At 39.3% G+C, this 23,296-nt stretch overlaps 1 protein-coding gene across 19 annotated transcripts in view; it reads right to left on the bottom strand.

The window, feature by feature from the left end:
- NME7 (NME/NM23 family member 7) overlaps positions 1-23,036 on the bottom strand; it is a 230,966-nt gene extending 207,930 nt beyond the window's left edge. For 5 of the 19 annotated variants that reach the window (XM_081489607.1, XM_081489608.1, XM_081489622.1 and 2 more), the window contains exon 1: positions 22,835-22,902. In XM_081489607.1, the coding sequence (XP_081345733.1) occupies positions 22,835-22,837 (3 nt within the window). In that variant the 5' untranslated portion in view covers positions 22,838-22,902. Of the gene's footprint in view, positions 1-10,704; positions 10,884-11,272; positions 14,266-15,985; positions 16,247-22,568; positions 22,699-22,834; positions 22,903-22,998 lie in introns of those variants that run through there. The other 14 variants (XM_081489619.1, XM_081489613.1, XM_081489615.1 and 11 more) reach the window with 10 other exon arrangements.
- Positions 23,037-23,296: the final 260 nt, after the last annotated feature.

Raw genomic sequence — 23,296 nt, 5'->3', positions numbered from 1 at the left:
ACACAAAACTATAGGCATCTGAAGAAGAGCAGTTTATATGATCATCATGACAAAGCCACAGAGAGCTGAGCTGGGAATAAGCTTTGGTGTTATTGGTGGCCTGGGAGGAAGGAGCTTGTTCAAGGACACAGAAGGTTCAACAAATGATATGTTTACATTTTAAAAACAAAATGAAAGTAGTGGATCATTGAGATAGTGAACATTCTGAATAGAGACATAAGATCATGAGGCTAAAATTGAAACAAGAATTATCTGAATAGGGATATGCTCTCTTGAGGAGGAGCCTTATTGCCAGCACCTAGAAAAGTATCTGACAAAAGAAGGTGCTCAATAAATGTTTTCCCATATAATAATTGGATGTATGGATGGATGGATAAGAGCACAAACAGTCTAAATCAGAGAGACTGATTGGGAGACCAATCAAATGTCTTAATTCAGGCCTAAAAGTGGTAACAGTAAGAATGAAGAGGAAGTGATGAATATAAGAGACAATTTTAAGTAAGTAGTAATAAATTCATGACAGAAGGGGAAGAGATATGGGAATAAAAAACAGAGAAGGGTCAAAGCTTTTTCAAAGTTTCCAAAGTGAATGGGAGAATGCAGGGATCTTTTCAAAGGTAAACATAATAAGATTACATTTAGGCCAACAGATTTTTGAAATGAAGACAGAACTTCTAATTGTTATAGTAATTAATAATTTGGAGCTACAAGATTAGACAGATTCTTTACCAGCTGAGCTACCAGGAAAGCCCAGGAGTACAGAATTGATGATTTAAAATCCTCCCCTCCATAACAAATGTATTAGAATAGATAAAAGCTAGCAATTTCATGAAAAATTCCCAAAGGAAACATATCTTCCAAAAAATCATTATTATCATCATCAACAAAGCAATAACACGACTCTAATTTATTATCAGTATTATTATTGTAGCTGCTAACATTTACCGAGCCCTTACTATGAATTATGCACCACAGTGATTTATATATATATTTTTGCACTTTATCCTTACAATGATTCTAGAAGATTGTTATGATTGTACCCACCTTCCAGAATAGGAAACTGGGACACAGAGTAGTTAAATAACCACATTTAAGCACCAGAAGCAGAACTTAAATCCAAGTTTGATAAAAGCACCTTTTTCTATACCAACAGTATCTAAGTTTCTATGTGAAATATTCTAGGCCAAATATTCTCTAAGATCCTGCATAGAAATTAAAAAAAAACAACTCAACATTGCTTTTCCTATTTTTTAAAAATCTTAATCTATGAAGGTTTTTATTACTGTTTTACAACATATGTAATATATTAACACAGTGGTATATAAATTGTAACTAAGCACTCATTTATGAGGGAGAGACAGCCTTTTTTTTTCTAGTAGGAATGGGAGATCAAAACAGTTTATATATGTATGTATATATACATGCGTACATATGTATACATATACGCATATATATATGTGTGTGTGTATATATATATATATATATATATACACACACACACACATCCTTTCCTGTCTACCTTTGTTTCCTACAAGAATTTAGTATCAAAAGTTTTATCTTTTTTCTTTAAAAAGAGACCACTTAAATGCCCAAAAGAATTAAAAGTAGGGTCTTAAAGATACACACACACACACACACACACACACACACACACACACACACACACACACACACCCATGTTCATAGCAGCATTATTCACAATAGCTAAAATATGGAACCAATCCAGCGTCCATTAATGGGTGAATGAATAAACAAAAATGTGATATATACATACAAGGGAATATTACTCAGCTTTAAAAAGGAAGGAAATCATGACACCTGCCACAACATGGATGAAACTTGAGGACATTATACTAAATAAACCAGTCACAAAAAGATAAATACTGCATGATTTCATTTACATGAGGTACTTAAGAGTAGTCAAAACTATAGAGACAAAAGGCAGAATGCCGGTTGCCAAGGCCTGGGGGAGAGGGAAATAGGGAGTCATTGTTTACAGGTTACAGAGTTTCAGTGTTACAAGATGACAAGACTTATGGAGATGGATGGTTGGTTGCACAACATTATGAGTGCATTTAACACCACTGAATTGTACACTTAAAAATGGTTAAGCTGATAAATTTTATGTTGCATGTATTTTGTCACAGTAGTTTTTATTTTTTGTTTGGCTATTGATTGTGAAAACTGACAAACATGTTTTACTATTGTGAAAAAAAAAAATGGAAGGAAAAAAAAACAGACCAAAGATGCTCAGATTCTCTATTCATGCATTCATTTATTTTAAAAGTATTTATTAACTGCTTCTCTGTGCCAAACTCTGGTGGTACATTCAGTGATTTCTAAGAAACAATCCCTGATTTTAAGGAGGTCAGTAAGGAAGTCAGTGATGTAAAACCCAAATATATAAACAAATCATTCTAAGTTAATATTCCAAGAACAATAATAGTGATAGTCAAAAGCTAGCACTTTCTATTAGGTACTTGTTATGTGCTAAGTAAACACTTTTACCTGAACGATGTTTGGAGAGAGATGGATTATTATCTGTACTTTACAGAAGATAAAACTGATTCGGGTAGGTTAAAAAACACTCTCAAGAGGACCTGGCTTAGAAACATGTGAACCAAGGCAGGTTGATTCCAGACCCCATGCTTCTAACCACGCTCCCCAGAGTGGTGGAAAGGGGGTCTGAGGGAAATAGGACCATGCAGCCTACACAGACTACTCTGTTTGCTAGGTCTCCAATACCCAAAGCCAAACTCTTTCATTTTCATTGCCTATTGAAACAAATCACATATTAAAAAACAACACAACAACAATAAAAATCAGGCCATACTTGTCAGACTTGTAATTCTAACATTGCATTGAAAATGTATATTGCATTTTACAATGTTATATTTCAGAAAACATGGCAACAAAACACTTTTGTTTATACAAAAGTGCTCCTCTGCTTAAATCAAACTGAAATGGATTTACAGAATTCAACATGAACAACAGTCTTAAACCAGAAATGTGATTTTTCAGAAGTTGCATACTTAAGATTCAGCAACTGGTCACCATCTATTTTAAGCCAAATATCTGCTTCTATGTGATCTCAAAGGCATCCTGGAGTAAACTATATAGATGGTAAAGTTTACCATTCAATAGGCTTCTAAAGTTTAATCTAAGTCTCCATGTGCCTCCACCCACCCTGAATGACATTAAAATAGAAATCAACAGTACATGAGAACCTGTCATATCAAGCCAGCTGCTTTCAGTGAGGATTCGTAAAAAGTGGTTCCAAAGAACAAACTTCACTTTGTCTCAAACATTCTAAGAACATAGTGGATATTTAAATATTTATTACCTGACTAGTAGGTACATAAACATAGCAATTCCTATGGTTCTACTTAGATGTCAAAGTGATAAGTACAATAGAAATGAAAAGTCAACAACCAAAAGGTTTATATTTTCCCATTACCATGGACTAGACTTTAGGCAATACCTTGCTTTGTACTAAATCTTTACCAATCTTCCTCCAGAGCTTCTTTCAAGGGTCAAGCATTCTCTTACACGGAGTTGTGTCAAATATTAACCTTAACTTTGCTGCTGCTGCCAAGTCACTTCAGTTGTGTCCAACTCTGTGCGACCCCATAGACGGCAGCCCACCAGGCTCCACCGTCCCTGGGATTCTCCAGGCAAGAATACTGGAGTGGGTTGCCATTTCCTTCTCCAGTGCATGAAAGGGAAAAGTGAAAGTGAAGTCGCTCAGTCGTGTCCGACTCTCAGCGACCCCATGGACTGTAGCCTACCAGGCTCCTCCGTCCATGGGATTTCCAGAACCTTAACTTTACTGTGGCCAAAACCACTTTCAAACCTGTTCAGATTGTTCTCAGAGGGCTATTGCTTCCTGATAAATCCACCTTGAAAGGCAAACAGAAGGTTAGTTCAAGTGAAAAGGGTCTTCATGAAGAGAATCTGATTTGCTAAGTATTGTTTAGTAGTTCTCATGAACAAAGTCAGACAAGCAAGTAACATTAGGAGAAGTTTGGCGAACTATTAAATTTAGTTATTTTTCTATCCCATGAAAATTCTTTAAGGATTAGGTAAAAATGCTGTAATCACCTTTTTAAAATTTCAGTTTAAGGCCAATTATCTTCTCCCTTTATGAAAAAGAGAATGTTCAATGTGAGGATTCTACATATTTCCAAGATTTAGTTTTCCTTTTTAAAAAAGTCATTTGGGACAATATCTCAGGAGTAGAATGGATTACTGTCTTTAACAGAAAAAAAAATAGTCAATGCTGCAATAAGACAAAACAATCTCATGTGTTTCCCCAACTATGGTGCTTAGAAATGCACTTAATACTTGTTTAATTTTATTAAAGAATAAAAAATGCCAGGAAAGAGCCATTTCCATAGTATAAGTGCAAATCATCAAGGCTGTATATTGTCACCCTGTTTATTTAACTTATATGCAGAGTACATCATGTGAAATGCTGGGCTGGATGAAGCACAATATGGTATCAAGATTGCTGGGAGAAATAGCGATAACCTCAGATACACAGATGACACCACCCTTATGGCAGAAAGTGAAGAACACCTAAAGAGCTTCTTGATGAAAGTCAAGGAGGAGAGTGAAAAAGTTGGTTTAAAACTCAACATTCAGAAAACTAAGATCATGGCATCCGGTCCCATCACTTCATGCCAAATAGATGGGAAAACAATGGAAATAGTGACAGACTTTATTTGGGGGGGCTCCAAAATCACCACAGACGGTGACTGCAGCCATGAAAGTAAAAGACACTTGCTCCTGGGAAGAAAAGCTATGACCAACCTAGACAGCATATTAAAAGCAGAGACATTACTTTGCCAATAAAGGTCTGTCTAGTCAAAGATATGGTTTTTCTGGTAGTCATGTATGGATATGAGAATTGGACCATAAAGAAAGCTGAGCACCTAAGAATTGATGCTTTCGAACTGTGGTGCTGGAGAAGACTCTTGAGAATCCCTTGGACTGCAAGGAGATCAAACCAGTCCATCCTGAAGGAAATCAGTCCTGAATATTCACTGGAATGACTGATGCTGAAGCTCCAATACTTTGGCCACCTGATGTGAAGAACTGACTCATTGGAAAAGATTCTGATGCTGGGAAAGATTGAAGGCAGGAAGAGAAGGGGATGACAGAGGATGAGATGGTTGGATGGCATCACCAACTCAATGGACATGGGTTTGAGCAAGCTCTGAGAGTTCGTGATGGACAAGGAAGCCTGGCATGCTACAGTCCATGGGGCTGCAAAGAGTTGGACACAATTGAGACTGAAGTGTAAATCAGGAAACTGATCAAACAAGAATCATTTTTAAAAGCGTATATCCATTTTTAGGGGAGAAAGAACTTTTTAAAACTTTTTCAGCTTGGGCCCTATAGATCCTTGAAAATTCCTCCTCTTAGACTTTCGCGGATCAGTACCTTAAAAACTTAACTCCACATGTGGCCATAAAAAAAACAAAAAACAAAAAACAATGGCACATACTACCTACCAGGGGAAACCTTCTCTCCGAAAAGCAAGGCTGAAAGAATACACAATTATTGTGAAGTCTTTCCAGATCAACCCTAGCCAACTGACATTCCTATATACTTGGAACTTGATTTTCACCAACTTTCAGAGATCAAGGGAACATACATAAATTAAGTGACTTGGCAAGAGTTTTGTGACTTGCTAAGTAGCAGAGTTTAACAAAGACCTTTGTTTCCTGATAAGCAAATTGATGCTTCCACAGTAGAACACTGGGTTGTCATCTGGCAGGTTTGTACAACATATATAATCTCTCTATAACAAAATTCTGAGCTTCCAAAGGATAAAAACTGCACCATTTATTTCTGAGACTCCAGAGTGATTTTGCTAGTTTTGGGACCCTTAAAAAAAAAGTCAGACATATATACCAAAATAAAGATTGAAGGGAGTAAATAAATGTGTTCAGGACAAGATCTTGATAAATGGCCAAAGTTCACCCTTCAAGATTAAAAACAAAACCCAACACCCATTTGTCTGCATGTCTGTTTATTCCTATTTCCGGAAAAATTCCAAAAGAAGACATTTTTTTCTTACTTTTTCAAATAAGCATGGCTTTTCTGACCGGCACCTTAAAAACCATACTTGCGGAAAGATTAAGGGACTCTAGGATAAGAGTTATCCATAAAGGACCTCTTGTCAATAATTATCTGAACCACAGCACTCAAAAAAGGCAAACGGATTTGAACCAAAAAAGAAATATTGGGTCTAAGTATAATGGCAAGAGAATATTAAAGCATTTATACACTATTCACCTAATAGTCGATTAGAAAATTTATGCCATTCTTGGGCTAGAAACCATCTGATAACACAGAAAATTAGAATATAAATGGTATCTGTATATTTTTGGATCCAAAGAGCTGTTGCTAAGGTCATAACAAGTATAGAAGGCCTAATCTTATCGTGCCTTTATCCCACAGCCCCTGCACCCCTGGGCCTGGAAGTGAATGTGCTAACCAGTCTCCATGTGTCTCTCCAGACCTTCACTCTGCTCTTTTTTAACCTGTGCTGAGTTGGGCCAGCCAACCAGCATGAGCTTCACCAAAGGACTCCCTTGTCTCTGGACTTTCACATGAGTCTGGCCAGTGGGAGGCAGTGACTAAAGATCAAAGGAAGAAAAGCGAAGTCAAGATTTTTATTCTCCTAACTTTCTCCCTCTTCCAGATGGCATTGGTCAGTTGCTCCTCTCTATTAAAGGCCACAGCTCCTGTCCATCCATCCGTCCATAACAGCTCTTCCCTGGTAGCTGTCTCCTTTTGTCCTGGGGACAGCCCTATAGGTAGTACTGGCTCCCTGCAGTTACCAGCCCCTCTTTCTTATATTGAACCATTTTCCCTTAATTCTGCCCATATCTCTGTAATTATTCTCTTCGGCAAACTTTTCAGTTATCCCAATTGAATATAGAATATCTATGTCCCATAGGACCTAGAATGATACGTTGGGATAGAGGTACTTTTTGCCTCACATTGCCAATTCCAGATAACTTTACTGGGAGTGGGGGAGGGGACCTTTGGTTACTTATACTTTTGTTGTCATATCTAAGAAGGTTTTGCCTAACCCAAGGTCACATATATTTATCCCTGTATTTTCTTCTAAGAGTGTTATAGATTTAGCTCTTATGTTTAGGTCTATAATTCACTTTGATTGCTTTTCATTTAGTCTTAATGTATCGTTTTTAATATGGATATCCAATTGTCCCAGTACCATTTGTGAGTATTTGTGTGAATTCTTTCTTCATTTAATTGCATTGGGATTCTTGTTGAAAACCAACTTACCATAAAAGGTTTATTTCTGGATTCTCAATCCTGTTCCACTGATCTCTGTGTCTAGCCTTACATGAGCACTACACTGTCCTGATTACTGTATCTTGAAGGTTTGAAACCAGGAAGTCTAAATCTTCCAGTTTTAGTCATTTAAAACTGTGTTGACTGTTCTGAGTTCTTCACATTTCCATATCAACTTAGGATCAGCTTGTCAATTTCTACAAAAATGTCTGCTAGAATTTTGATAGGGACTACATTGAATCTATTTACTTTCAGGTTTTTTTTTTTTTTTAACCTATTTACTTTATAGAAAATTGCCTGTAAAATTATATTGATTCTTCCAATCCATGAACATGGAATGTCACCACTCATGTAGATCTTAATCTTACAATTTTACTCAGCAATGTTTTGTAGTATTCAGTGTACATTCTGTACTGCTGTTAAAAAAAATGTCTAAGTATTTATTCTTTTGATGCTATGGGAAATGGAACTTATTTCTTAATTTCCTCTTTAGATTGTCCATTGTAGTACAAAGAAATACAGTTGATTTTTGTATATTGATCTTGTATATCGATCTCATATTCTGCAACCTTACTGAACATATTAGTTACAAAAGTGTTTTGGTATTGGGGTAGGTGGGTGGTAGACTCAGGATTTTCTACATATATGGTTATATCATCTATGAATAAAGACAGTTTTAATTCTTCCTATCCAATCTGGATGCCTCTTTATCTCTTTTTCTCTCGCCTGACTGCAAATGACTAAAACTTCTATTACAACATCATATAAAACTAGTGAAAGCAGACATCACTCTCTTATTACCTACTTAGGAAAAAGGCATTAACGTTTTCACCATTAAGTATGTTGTTAGCTATAGGTTTTCTGTGAATCTCCTGAGTCAGGCTGAAGGAGTTTCCTTCTCCTCTTAATTTGTTGAGAATTTTTATTATGGATGGTACTGGATTTTGTAAAAGTATTTTCATGTCTTCTGATGATCATGTGGATTTTGTCTTTTATTAAGAAGGTGAATTATACCAATTAATCTAATTTTCAGATACTATATCAACCTTACATTTTTGGCATAAATTCCACTGGGTCAGGTTGTATAATCCCTTCCATATGTTGCTGGATTCAGTTTACTAATATTTTGCTGCGGATTTGTATATCTACATTCACAAGGAATACCGGCAGTTTTCTTTTCTCGTCACGTCTTCCTCTAGCTTCGGTACAAGGGTAAATACTAATGTCACCGGATGAATTGGGAAGTACTTCCTCTTCTTCTATTTTCCTGAAAGGTTGGTATTAATTATTCTTTAAATGTTTGATATAATTCACCAGAGAAATCATCTGGGCCTGAATTTTTCTTTGTAGAAAGTTTTTTTAACACTAATTCAATTGCTTTGCCTGGTATAGGTCTATTCAGATGTTCTCCATCTTCTTGAGTCTATTTTAGTAATTCTATCTTTCAAGTACTTCACTTGTTTAATCCAAGTTGTCTAATTTGATGGCATAAAGTTGTTCATAGTATGACACTATAATTCCTTTAATTTATGGAGGGTCAGCAGAGATACCTTCTCTTTCATTCCTAATTTCGGTAATTTATATCAATACCTTTGGTCTTCTTTTATTAGTCAGTCTAACTAAAGTATTATCTGTGTTAATCATTTCAAAGAAACAATTTTTGGTTTCATTCATTTTCTCTGTTGTTTCTCAGTTTCCTATTTTATTGATTTCCACTCTAAACTTCATTTCCATCCTTCTTCCTGTCTTAGGTTCAGTTTGCTCTTATTTTTGTTTGTATTCTTGTTTCTTAAGGTAGAAGCTTAAGTTACTACCTTGTAACCTCTTTTCCAGCATTTGCACTTCCCCTTGATTTCTTAATGTTCAAGTACCTTGGATCCTGGTCTTTGAACATCTTGTTTCTATCTATATTCACTCTCCTAATGATATTATTGTTTGGTCTCATGGCTTTAAAATACATTCCATATACTGACAGCTCTCAGGGTAGACCTCTCCCAAATTTCAGGGTCATGTAAGCAACTGCCTCTTACCTTAGATATTAAATAAGCATCTCTAATTTAATGGGCTCCAAACTAAACCCTTGGAGAAGGAAATGGCAACCCACTCCAGTACCTTGCCTGGAAAATCCCATGGACGGAGGAGCCTGGTGGGCTACAGTCCATGGGGTTGTAAAGAGTCAGAGACGACTGAGCGACTTCACTTTCACTTTTCACTTTCATGCATTGGAGAAGGAAATGGCAACCCACTCCAGTATTCTTGCCTGGAGAATCCCAGGGACAGAGGAGCCGGTGGGCTGCCGTCAATGGGGTCGCACAGAGTCGGACACAACTGAAGCGACTCAGCAGCAGCAGCAAACTAAACCCTTGTTCCAGCCCCTCACCAAACTTGCTCCTCATCAGTCTTCCACATCTCTATTAATAGCAACCCAGTCCTTACCATTGCTTAGGCAGTAACCCAAGGGTCATCTTTTAACTCCACCCCTGACTTACTCTTTCTCTGAAACCTCAGATCCATCAGGAAATCCTGTGAGCTCTACTACAAAGGATATACACTGAATCACTCCACTACCTCCATTGCAATCACACTGCTCCAAGCCACCATACTCTCACTTAGATTACACCTAATAACTGGTCTCTCTACTTCCATTCTTGACCACTGCCCTCCACCACATTCTATTCTATTTTTCTATTCTCTAAAAAGCGGTCAAAGAGATCTTGTAAAAATATAAGTTGAACCACCTCACCCCTCCTCTTAAAACCTGCAGACTCAGACACTTCCTATTTCTATCAGAAAAAAAATCAACCCACTTTCAATGACCTGCACACCTGGCCTCCAGTTACCTATCTGATTTCATCTCCCACAACTACCACTCTTGCTTATGGTGCCAGAGCCACACTGTTACTTGAACACATGGCATTCTCTACCTAAGAGCCTCTCTATCGGCTGCCCTACTTCCTGGAATACTTTCTCTCCAGAATCTGCTTGGTGTATCATTTCTCACTCTCCAGTCTTTTCTCAGCTATCATCTTCTCTGGTAGACTGACCCTGGCCACTTCACTGTCAATTACATTCCCCATCATTACTAGCATTCCCAGCATTCATCAACCTGACCATTTTTTCCCTATAGCATTTAACACCTTCAAATATTATGCATATTATACTTAATATGTTGATTATTTATTATACATCTCTCTCAATAGAATTTAAGATCTCTTAGGGCAGGAAGCGTTGTCTGTTTTGTTCACAGATGTAGTCCAAAGGACTAAGTATATGCATGGCCTATAATAGGTGTTATTAAATATTCATTGAAAGAAAAAATTTAAAAAACAGAACTTATCCACTGGCTGTTACCAAATAAAAAGTTATTCATGCCTGAAAAGCTGAATTTATTTATTCCTCAATTCATTCAACAAATATTCAGTTTCTTCTCTTTGCCAGGCACTGCGACAGACAATAGGGATATTCAAAACTGACAAAGCCCTGTTGACATGGAGCTTGCTCACCAACTTTCCATCTCTCCTTGTAGCATGTTTTTAAAAATGGTGTGATTCCTGCAACAATAAGTGTTATAAAGACAAGACAATGCATAAGTAAATGTGTTAATGATTCGAGACACAGCGCTAAGAAATCTTCCTTCAACTAGAATATAAAGCAAAGCCCTCTATGAATAGATGTCATTTGAAGTAAAACCAGGATAAGAAATAACCCATTCATGCAGAAGTCTGGGGGAGAAATATTCCAGAAAGACAAAAAGTATAAAGCCTCAATGGGAAGATGGGGCTTGGTGAATTCACGGGGGATAAAAGTCAGTATGACCTGAAGGTGGTGGGAAAGGGGCAGATAAGATGGGAGGGCATCCTGCCTCTATTGTGGAGGCCCTAAACCCACTGTGACCCTTTTAGCAATTTAGACACATCCTAGAATGTTATTTTTATATCACCTTCTCTCTCCTGTGCTCCCTCTTCTATCTTCTACTCTTTTTTCCTCTAGGGAAAATGCCAATGGCACTGAGTGCCAAGCCTGCTCCTTAGCAGACCTGGTGCTTTTACACAAATCAGAAAAAGTTGTGCTTTCCTTGGAACATTTTCTGTCATCTATTAGAAAAATAAACATATCTGCAATTCACTCATAGTTGTAGAGTGCACCATGCACAGAAGACTACAGTGGCCCTGGCTATGGACACAGAGAAGTGTTGCTCTTCACAAACCAAACTGGTTCCATGTTTCCTCTGTTTCAAATACTGAATGCTACAGATGCTAAACATACATGTAGCTTTGCAAACATCGCAGTTATTACTATTGAGCATTAACTACAGTTGGCTACTGATTCTGTTAGCTTTATCCTCATGTGGAAAGGAGGAGAAGGCAATGGCACCTCACTCCAGTACTCTTGCCTGGAAAATCCCATGGACGGGGGAGCCTGGTAGGCTGCAGTCCATGGGGTCGCGAAGAGTCGGACACGACTGAGCGACTTCACTTTCACTTTTCACTTTCACGCATTGGAGAAGGAAATGACACCACTCCAGTGTTCTTGCCTGGAGAATCCCAGGGACGGGGGAGCCTGGTGGGCTGCCGTCTATGGGGTTGCACAGAGTCGGACACGACTGAAGTGACTTAGCAGCAGCAGCAGCATGTGGAAAGGAATGAGTCTGAGTATTTTGGAGTATCAGTCATTGGAGAAAATACTACATGCATGCTCAAGTGATGCAGATTCAAAGGGCTGTAAGCAAAAATGTACTTCTATAAAAGTGGAAAAAGGCTTGACTCTATCAGCAAGTGTTAGACATACTGATCATCAGAGAGTCTATCTGAAGAGATACATATTAGCATAATCCTCCCTACTGCTTGGAAAAGTTTTTTCCTACATTATTTCATGTGATTCCTGGGTTATTTTAATTTAAATTTAGTAGTTTACTGTTTGGGGCTTATTTTAAACAGGACAAAGGATATTTTGGCGGAGTAACAGATTCCTCAAAGAAGCCACTTTCAATTTTAATCCCCAAGGAGGCCCTTCTTTTCATCATCTAGGTTTCAGTTTCCTAATTTATGAAAAGGAAAAGTGTGGGTCTTCATGAGAAATAATCTATGATACTGTGTTCTTTCCAGATGAATGGTATTCATACACCATACCAATAAAATTAAAATTAATGAGCAACTAATAATATCCATAAAACTATCACTCCCCCCCAAAAAAATGTATCCAGTGATGAAGAAGCGCCACCTAATGTTCAATGTGGATTTCACCATATCCAGGCCACGCAGCCATTTGACAAACACCCCTCAGTCAGAGCCCTGTAATTATATATTAAATCATGGTCACTTTGCAGAGGTTGTAACTATCAAAATATGAATTATGGCTTTTTGAAGAAAATTTGTATCACTCATATGCTCTAGAAATTGAGTTTTCAAAAAGGAAGTAGAGTCTTCACTTCTCTCTATAGTTATGGAAAAAAAGAGGAAGAAATTTATTTCTACAAGATTTAAACACTGTGACCCCAGTTGCAGCAGACGAGAAAGAGTTCAGGTTTCCAGGCTAAACAGGCTCAAATCAGGGCCCAGCCACTCAAAAGCAGTATAACTTTGGGTGTCTTTTAACACTGAGACTGTTTCCCTCCATGAAAAGAACTTAATTTACAGTAGGCCTAAAATAAATGATTGATATTAGTTACTAAGAAAAGAAGGTTTCCCATTCTGATTTATAAGTTAATAAGTTAACTTAGTTTTTAATAGATCCCCTTTCAGTCATCAGGGCTTTAAGAAATGTTTTAATGAAAAGATAACACATGCCAGGTCAACAATTTCATTTCTCTCTAATTCCTTCCATAAAAAGGGCCTAATCTGAGCTCATTTTTGATACTTCCTCCAACTAGCCCCAAGTAGATTTAAAGCATATTTTTTTTTTAGTCACCGAAGAAATGATCAGGTTCAAACAACAGCTCTTATGAAAGAAGAATAACATCCACTGAATTCTCTTCATTTGCTTTCTAACATCTAATACATTACATTCATGTGTGCTCAGTCATATCTGATTCTTTGAAACCCCATGGATTATAGCCTGCCAGGCTTTTCTGTCCATGGAATTTCCCAGGAAATAATACTGAAGTGGGTTGCCATTTCCTACTCCAGGGAATTTTAAAAATTATTGTTTTGAATTGTTTAAAATCCCATTATGTGACATACAGGGTTTTAAACAATTCAAAACAATAATTATTTTAAATCCTGTTAAACAATTTCAAGAACATCTTTCTCATGACATTAAAAAAAGGAAGGGATTAATCTGGTATGTGTGTGTATGTGTATATGTGTTTGTAAAAGAATCTTTTTTAAAACCTTTGGATTAATATCATCAAACTTCATTAATCTACCTTTGCAGTTCTCCAAAACTAAGTCTCTTTTGAGCCTAATCCTCCTTCCCTTTCATATTACAGATTTATTGTTTGTAGAAGTGACAATTTAGCTGTAAGAGATAGGAACAGTCTCATGACAGCTCAGTGTATTAATTAGGAAAATCTTTCAAGCACAGCATTACTGAGGACCTTCATGGACCAGGCCTAGGAATGTCAAGGAGCATAGTAAATAAACCCTGTTCGCCAGGAGCTCACTCTCCTCAGCACATTACTGATCCTCTGAGAGCCAGAAGGCAGATTACAGAGGTAAATTCCCAATGCACGTCTTTGAAAGTGGATGGAGCCCCTTCTCCACCAGCACTGTCTTCCCAGAAGATCAGGCCTTCGGGAAGGGGCAGTGGGGACCATGGAAATGGCAGGAAGAGTAGGCAGGTCAGAGATGTGGCTACTTCTCTCTCTCTCATGGCCTTGGAGATTTCTCTCTTTTCTCTCCTGGATTTCTAAAGATGTCTGTCCCTCTCCCTTTCTCTGGGTCCTGGATTTCTTCCTCTCCCTCTCTATCTCTTCACTTTGGATAGCTTTCTTTCCTAGGGAAATAAAAAGGATATTTAGGAAAATAAAGAATGCAAAGGGATATAAGTCAAACAGTGTAAAAAAGGATCATAAAACAGAACTGACGTTGCTAACCTAATACTTACTGATAAGGTAGTGACTAAATAAAGCTTGTAATTCCTTCCCTTATTTAAGAAATTAGAGGACTTTCTTGGTGGTCCAGTGTTAAGAATCTGCCTGCCAATGCAGGGGACATGGGTTCAATCCTTGGTCCGGAAAGATTCACATGCCCTGAGGGTAACTAAGCCCGTGCCCCATAACTAGTGAGCCTCCAAACCTCAAGCCCATGCTCCACAAGTGAAGCCACCAATTAAAAAGGTTGTGCACCACAACTAGTGAGTAGTCCCCACTCGCTGCAACTAGAAAAAGCAGCAGTGAAGACCCAGAGTAGAGAAAATAAATAAATATTTTAAAAAACAGAAATTAGAACTAATGCAGCATGGAGTCAGTCACATCTACATCCAGACGTGCATACAGCATCTCGACAGGAGCACAGTGCGGCAGCAAGAAGGGCACACTGAGCAAGAAATCACGTGCACCTCTGAGTACTTCCTAACTTGAGCTTCCCCATCTACAAATTTTGGATATAAGACTAGATCAGTGGTTCACAAGCATTTTATTCTGTTTTCGCCAATACAGTAATAACTATAATTTCCACCACAACCAACACACGTACATACATACACACACACACACCCCCCACAACTGAAGAAAAGTTCTCTCAAACAATTCTTATCCTCAGAATGCGCAATGTGCTGATATTTTACACTTTTGTAAAAGCTAATTGCTATTCACAGTTTACGGAAAAGGCAATGGCACCCCACTCCAGTACTCTTGCCTGGAAAATCCCATGGACGGAGGAGCCTGGTAGGCTACAGTCCACGGGGTCGCTAAGAGTCGGACAACTGAGCAACTTCACTTTCACTTTTCCCTTTCATGCACTGGAGAAGGAAACGGCAACCCACTCCAGTATTCTTGCCTGGAGAATCCCAGGGACAGCGGAGCCTGGTGGGCTGCCGTCTATGGGGTTGCACAGAGTCGGACACGATTGAAGCGACTTAGCAGCAGCAGCATTCACAGTTTAGAGTTCACAATCCACCAACAGGCCTCAAACTCAGTTTCAGAAACAAAAGTCTCTTTCAGCTCTAAGGGTTTATGATTTCATGCCACATAGAGCTTATATGATCTGGCCTCAGGCTACCTCTCAACATTTCTGCTCTTTTCTCCTTCATCCTCTCTGCTTCAATCTTCCTGGCCTTCCTGCTGATCCCAGCAGGCTCCCACCTCAGAATCTTTACCCTTGATATTCCCTCTGTCTGGACTGCTCCACTGCTAGGGTTACCAGGGTTCTCTAAGCATCACTGCATTCAGCTCTCTGCTCAAATGTCAGCAAGTGAGATAAGCTTCCCTGACCACTCAGTAAATACCAGTGGAAAGAATACTACTTTCTCCACCCCTTTTCCCATAATCTAATTTTTCATAGCACTTATCAATAATTAACACTACATTACATGTTTTTTGTTGTTGTTGTGTGACTCCCCACCCCCAAATTTTAGCTCCACGAGGGCACGACTTTGTCAGTCATTGCTACATCCTGGGTGCCTAGAACAGTATCTGACAAATAATAGGAACTTAAAAACCATTGTTGAATGAGTTAATGAATATAGAGTTCTCTCTTAGAATAAAACAGCCTACCTTATGAGGCTTGATAAAGAACCCGCCTGCAATGTGGGAGACCTGGGTGCGATCCCTGGGTTGGGAAGATCCCCTGGAGAAGAGAACGGCTATCCACTCCAGTATTCTGGCCTGAAGAATTCCATGGGGTAGCAAAGAGTCGAACACAGCTTAGCGACTTTCACTTCACTGTTTGAGTTTGGTCAAATCCATGTCCATTGAGTCGGTGATGCTATCTAACCATCTCATCCTCTGCTGTCTCTTTCTCCTTTTGCCTTCAATCTACCAAAGGGATTCACAGGGAAATTCAGTGGAAAGTTAACTTTCCTTCTTTTCTACTATCTTTGCAGAGCATTATTCTTCTTCCTTGAATGTCTGTACTTCTCTGCTCTCTACAGATTTTGATCTTCCTCTTCACATATAATTTCTATCTCTAAAGGACACTCTGAATTAGTTAAGACTCTTACATGCCTTAAACAATGGAAAACATTATGTAAACATCAGGCACTATCATTATTAAAATTGAAGCTGTGCAATGCTTTATCAGGAGCAGGTAAAGAATCCACCTGCAATGCAGGAGACCCAGGTTCAATCCTTTGATCAGGAAGAGCCCCTGGAGAAAGAAATGGCAACCCACTCCAGTATTCTTGCTTGGGAAATCCCATGGACAGAGGAGCCTGACAGTCTATAGCCCATGGGGTTGCAAAAGTCAGACATGACTTAGTGACTAAACCACCAAGATGAAAAAAGGTGAAGAAGGGGAGGGGAACCAGAGTAACTGGAGGTGCTACTTTAGGTCAGGTAGACTAGAAAAGCTTCTCCCATGAGGTGTAAAGTTAACTAATCTTGTTTCTAATTGACACTCCTACATACTGATTAGTCTCTCCTCTCTTTCTACACTCAGTAGGTCTCTGTCTCAACACCTGCAATAACAACAAAAGTAATAAAAACAGCTAACATGTATTGGAAGCTTACAATGGATAGAGCATTAAGCTAAGCACTTTATCTCTTTTAATCATAACAGTATACCTATTAGGGAGCTAGTAGTATTATCATGTTCATTTTACAAATGAGGAACTTGAATTCTTAATATTACAATGTTACCATATATCATGTTTCTCTCTTCCCTGCCTCCCTTATTCCTTCAAGACAGTGAGCTCATTAAGAGAGAGATCTGGTCTAATTCATCTTTGTATCTCACATTTACAGCAGCGAGCAGGAACCCAACAGTAGGGCAGAAGGATGAGTTCAAGAGGCTCTGCTCCACTTCTATATAACTCCTTAGTATTTCAGCTTTGGTTCTAAAAATGTTCTGATGACGCATGCCTGACCTATGTGTATAGCAAGAGACAAGATAAATTCTCAAGGCCATTACTAGACTTTAAAAGGAAATTCTGAGAAAAACAGGGCTTCCCAGCTAACACTAGTGGTAAAGAAACCATATCCCAATGCAGGAGATGTAAGACACCCAGGTTCAATTCCTGAGTTGGGAAGATCCCCTGGAAAAGGGAATGGCAACCCACTCCAGTATTCTTGCCTGAAGAATCCCATGGACAGAGGAGCCTGGCGGGCTATGGTCTACAGTGTCGCAAAGAATCGGACACAATTGAAGCAGCTTCTCAAGCATGCACTGAGGTAAATTGAGCATGTTATTATAGGAGCCATTCTCCCTTTGGAGATTAAATTTTAAATTATTTAATTATGAAAAATACTCAAATATCTAAGATGTACAAATATTCACCTTTCAGAGATTTGGGTACACACAGTAATACTCAATCAACTACTTAAAGAGCAAGATGGTTTAATATAAATGATAGATCCGTACTTGCCACTAGATGGAGGGATTTCTCATTTTTCCAAAGCCCTATTTCTGAGCCTCTGTAGCAAGAAACAGATTAGGCCTGAAAAGGGCTCCTACATATACTTTCACAATCAAATCATTGCATAGTACAATTTCAAGACTACCAGTAATAAAAATAAATGTTCCCAGCTAATCCATTTAAGTTGGACAGAAATTTATGGATCTCAAGATCTAATACTTGCTAAATACATACCATTCATGCTTAGCTCTCTCTTTCCCAAAAGTTTGTTGTTGTTTAGTTCCAAAGCTGTGTCCGACTCTTTCGCAACCCCATGGACTGTAACCCACCAGGCCCCTCTGTCCATGGGATTTCCCAGCAAGAATACTGGAACGCGTTGCCATTTCCTACTCCAGGGGATCTTCCTGACCAGGGATGGAACTCCTGTCTCCACATCTTCGGCACTGCAGAGGGATTCTTTACTACTGAGTCACCAAGGAAGCCCCAAAAGTACATGAGAGCTATGAAACTGGCTTCAAGAACTATACCTGCCATCTCCCATCCCCTCCCTTTACCCTGACCTTTTACTATTTCCTTAGGAAAATGAATCTATAATAGCAATTGAGGAAGATGCAATTTAATATATAAAAGGAAAAATTTTAAATATCCACAAAACTGAACAGTAACACCACAAAGCATGGCTTTGTACTATATCAAGTTAGAGGTTAAGAGAAATAGACACACTGGCACACTGCTGTGTGTGTGTTAGTCACTCAGTCGTGTCTGACTCTTTGTGACCCCATGGATTGTAGCCCTCTAGGCTCCTCTGTCCATGGAATTCTCCAGGCAAGAATACTAGAGTGGGTTGCCATTCCTTTCTCCAGGGGATCTTCTCAACCCAGAGATCAAACCCGGGTCTGCTGCATTGCATGCAGATTCTTTACCATCTGAGCCACCATGGAAGCCCATGGCACACTGCTTGTAGAGTACAAATGGGTAATATTTGGAATTATCTTCTCTATTCTCTGTATACACAAAAGTAAATAAATTGATGACTGTACTATATTCTTTATCTTATCTTAAACAGCAGGTATGGGAGACAAGCTTAACTACAGTTGCTTATTTCTGCTTCACAAGATAAAGGTGGTTCTAAAATCTGAAACCTGAACCCAATTCTGCTACTAGACGCTACTAGACGCTACAACAGTAACAAACCAGATGCAGATAAGTTAATTGCAATGAAGAGGAAGCCACACCAGGAAACAAGCTCCGTCCTCAGCTGCTTATAGAAACCATCAGCTTTGATAGAGTACAGATGCCTGTGGCCGGACTGAACAGAGAAAAGACATCTGTTTCTTTTTCTAAAGGCCTACTCTTTTTCATAAAGGACTGACAGCAACTGACTTTAAGAGAAAGATTTGGATGCAGAAACTTGAAAACTCTAGTCAATTTTACGCTTATACTCAATTCAGAGTTTTTCCTGCCACACCATAAGATTGTCACTAGGTCAAAGGAGGAAGAGAAAATCTGCGTCCCTTGAGATTTCAACTGTTTTGCCATTTATAGTGTGTATTACTCAAAGTATATTATATCTTGAACTTTGTGGATCATGATGTACAGTAAGAAATATATTCTACATCATAACCCAGTACACACAACACACATAGAATTTAAACAAAAGTTTCATGAAAGCGACCCTTACATGCAATGAATACAGTAAAAGTCTGCTTCATGTGTCTTCTGTTTTAATGTTGGCTACATACCATGAATTAATTTCATGACCCAATAATGGCTTACAACTATAGTTTGCAAAACACTGCTAAACTACGTTCTTGTGGTTTACCTTTTGCCTACCTGTCTACTGGCATCTCATGCTATTCTCTACTGTACTCCCCCACACCACTTCACAATCTAATTTCTAATCTTTGTTCACATTAAACCATAAAGTCAGAGCTCAAAGCTCTTTTGATCTTGTTGTTGGTACAGTCTAGAATCTTCCCTCAGGTCACTGCACCTTAATATTCAGACTTCAAGACAAAAGTTACTTCCTCAGAGGAGCCTTCACTGACCACCCAATCTGAAACAGCCACCACACACACCTTCAGCCAGCACAGAGGGTCCAGGGAGGAGTTCACTGCTCTTAGGGTTGTTGGGAAACCTGAAAGGCAGGCACCAAAAAACAGTATTTTGCAAATGTCACTTTCTTTCTCCTTATGCCACTGTAAAGGCTTCCCTGGTGGCTCAATGATAAAGAATCGGCCTGCAATGCAGGAGACATGGGTTCAATCCCTAGATCAGGAAGATTCCCTGGAAAAGGAAATGGCAACCCACTCCAGTATTCTTGCCTGGGAAATCCCATGGACAGAGTAGCCTGGTGGGCTACTTTGAGACCATAGGGTCGCAAAGAGCCGGACACTACTGAGTGTCTGAGCACATACCTCAGCTGTCACAGAGAAGCTAAATAAAATAAATTTTGAGGAGAAATTACTGGATCTGGCACTTAAAAGGCCATTCAAAATTTAAGCAAGAACAACTTCATGATATCAGTAACCTCAGATATGCAGATAACACCGCCCTAGTGGCAGAAAGCGAAGAGGAACTAAAGAGCCTCTTGATGAAGGTGAAAGAGGAGAGTGAAAAAGCTGGCTTAAAACTCAACATTCAAAAACTAAGATCATGGCATCCAGTCCCATCACTTCATGGCAAATAGATGGGGAAAAAATGGAAAGAGTGACAGATTTTATTTTCTTGGGCTCCAAAATCATTACAGAGGGTGACTACAGCCACAAAATTAAAACATGCTTGCTCCTTTGAAGAAAAGCTATAACAAACCTAGACAACGTATTAAGAAGCAGAGGCATTACTTTGCTAACAAAGATTCATATAGTCAAAGCTATGGTTTTTCCAGTAGTCATGTATGGATGAGAGAGTTGAACCATAAAGAAGGATGAATGCCGAAGAACTGACGCTTTCGAACTGTGGTGCTGGAGAAGACTCTTGAGAATCCCTTGGACTGCAAGGAGATCAAATCAATCAATCCTAAAGGAAATCAGTCCTGAATATTCATTGGAAGGACTGATGCTGAAGCTGAAGCTCCAACACTTTGGCCACCTGGTGCGAAGAGCCAACTCACAGGAAAAGACCCTCATGCTGGGAAAGATTAAGGGCAGCAGGAGAAGAGGGTGACAGAGGATGCGATGGTTGGATGGCATCACTGACTAACAGACACGAGTTTGAGTAAACTCAGGGAGACAGTGAAGGACAAGGAAGCCTGGCGTGCTGCAGTCCATGGGGTTGCAGAGTCAGACGTGACTTAATGACTGAACAACAACTTCATGAAGCTGTTAGGAATTCAGAGTTTTGAGGATGCAAGTGAATAAGCAGAATTTGATAACAAATGGAAGCACTATGTTTTCCAACAGTTTATTGATAAGTGGGAGGAATAGATAAACACAAGATGGGGAACAGGCTTTTATTTCATTTTCTTGAGATGTATGACTCAGACACTGAGGAGAAGGAAATGGAGAGGAAGAGGCTGAAAGTACAGTAAAGAAGAACGATAACCTGAAGCAAAAAGTCCTGTAAAGAGTGGGAGGGAATAAGATTTAGAGCAAAAATGAAAGCATTATCCTTCAACACCTGTTTCTATAAACTAGAAACAAAAGACTCAATGATGGGTAAAAAGAAATATCAATATATAGGCTGGAGGCTTGGGGTTAAAGAAACTGACCGCTAGACTCTGTCATCTGGTTGGAATGGAGGAAAAGGAACAGGGTTTTTTTAAAGTGAAGGTTTGGAAAGGACTCAGAAGGAGGAGGACAGAGGCAGACTGGGGTAATAAAATGGGTTGCTGAGTAGTAGTGGAGAAAGAAGAGGTAGTGGGAGAGTCTCTGATGTTAAGTTCATAACTAAATTCATCTGACAATAGTCATCCTTCTATCCTCCAGTTCCTTATTTGTAAATGTTTAAAATATTTGGCGATTAAGTGAATACACTAGAACCCAGGTGTTTTCAAACATGTGACTGAATTAAAATCATCTCTAGGCTTTTAAAAATTCAAATATGGAGCCCCATTCCTATTTATTCAGAATTTCTAGGGGTGAAGCTCTAGCAAGTAAATTTTCTATAAATGATCTCCAAGTGATCGTGAGGGGCATTCTTGTTAAAAAGCACAGAACTAGAAGGTAATCAACTGGCTAGAAGAGAACTAATGCAAAATACAGCTATTACTAAATGGCCCTTAGACAGGGTATGCGACAGTGGTTGACCACTCAAAAAAGCAAAGACTTCAGAATATAAGGATGTTCAGATCAGTAATGAGAAAGTAGGGCTTTCCAGATTGCGCTACTATTAAAAGAACCTGCCTGCCAATGCAGGAGACTCCTGAGACATGGATGCAATCCCTGGGGGGGGAAGGTCCCCTAAGAAAAGGAAATAGCACACATGTAAACCCATGGCTGATTCATGTCAATGTATGGCAAAAACTATTACAATATTGTAAAGTAATTAGCCCCCAACTAAAATAAATAAATTTATAAAAAAAAAAAAAGGAAATAGCAACCCAGATCCAGTATTCTTGCCTGGGAAATCCCATGGACAGAGGAGCCTGGCGGGCTACAGTCCTTGGGGTCACTGAAGAGTCAGACACGACTGAGCGCGCACACACACACTAGCCAATGAGAAAGTAACATACATACTACAACACAGTGTTAAATGAAGCGCGTTAAGATGAAGGCTGAGAGCTTGGGGGAAAAAATGATTAAAAATAAAAACATTTTACACGTCTGTTCGAAACAATGTCTCACCTCAAACTGTTAGACCCAGTGTCTTACCCCTAAGCTTTCTGTCACGTTACTCTCGAGGCTTAGCAGTACAAAAGTGGGACTCATGGTGCTACAAATAATAGGAAAAGCAAGAAAACTGTAGGGACGGCGCCTAGAAAGGGAGAGAGAGAAAACGAGGTGAAGGGAGAAGGGACGCGAACTCCTCTCAGGGCCCAGACGCCCCAGGACTTGGGATGAGACGTAAACACGACTCCGGAGCCTTTCTTCTGGCCTCGCCTAGCACTCACCATAGCCTCAGGATCTTAGCACAAGGAAACAGGTATCTTTTCAACAGGAAGGAACCAACACCAACGCCGGGTTACTCCGGCAACAAAGCCCCGCCTATTGCCGGACTCCAGCCCAGCCGCCAGTGGCCCGCCCCTTCGTCCCTATTGGCTAAGAGTAAACGCACCTCCGCCCACTCGGTCAACAGTACTGCCCCTTCACTCTGTCGTCTAGGGCGACGGAACACCGCCTACCTCGTTCCCCGATCGTCACTTCCGTTTCGTTAACAGGTGACCGGAAGTTGAAGCCACTCCGTGGCTAAGGTCCAAATAATCTACCTTTTTTAATAGTTTATCTAGTTTTCACTTATTGAAGTCTTACACCAGATGTTCTATGTTACTTAAGTTTAAGTGCATCGCAGAGTGAGTTGACATTTTTCTTTTGGAAAATTTTCCGGAAACGAAACCCTGAGTAATCGGAAGTGA

This window comes from Giraffa tippelskirchi, chromosome 5, assembly GCF_054371585.1.
Source record: "Giraffa tippelskirchi isolate mGirTip1 chromosome 5, T2T-mGirTip1v1.2.pri, whole genome shotgun sequence".
Taxonomy (NCBI): Eukaryota; Metazoa; Chordata; class Mammalia; order Artiodactyla; family Giraffidae; genus Giraffa; species Giraffa tippelskirchi.
Note: the sequence above shows the minus strand (reverse complement) of the source record. Positions and strands in the feature narration are given on the sequence as shown.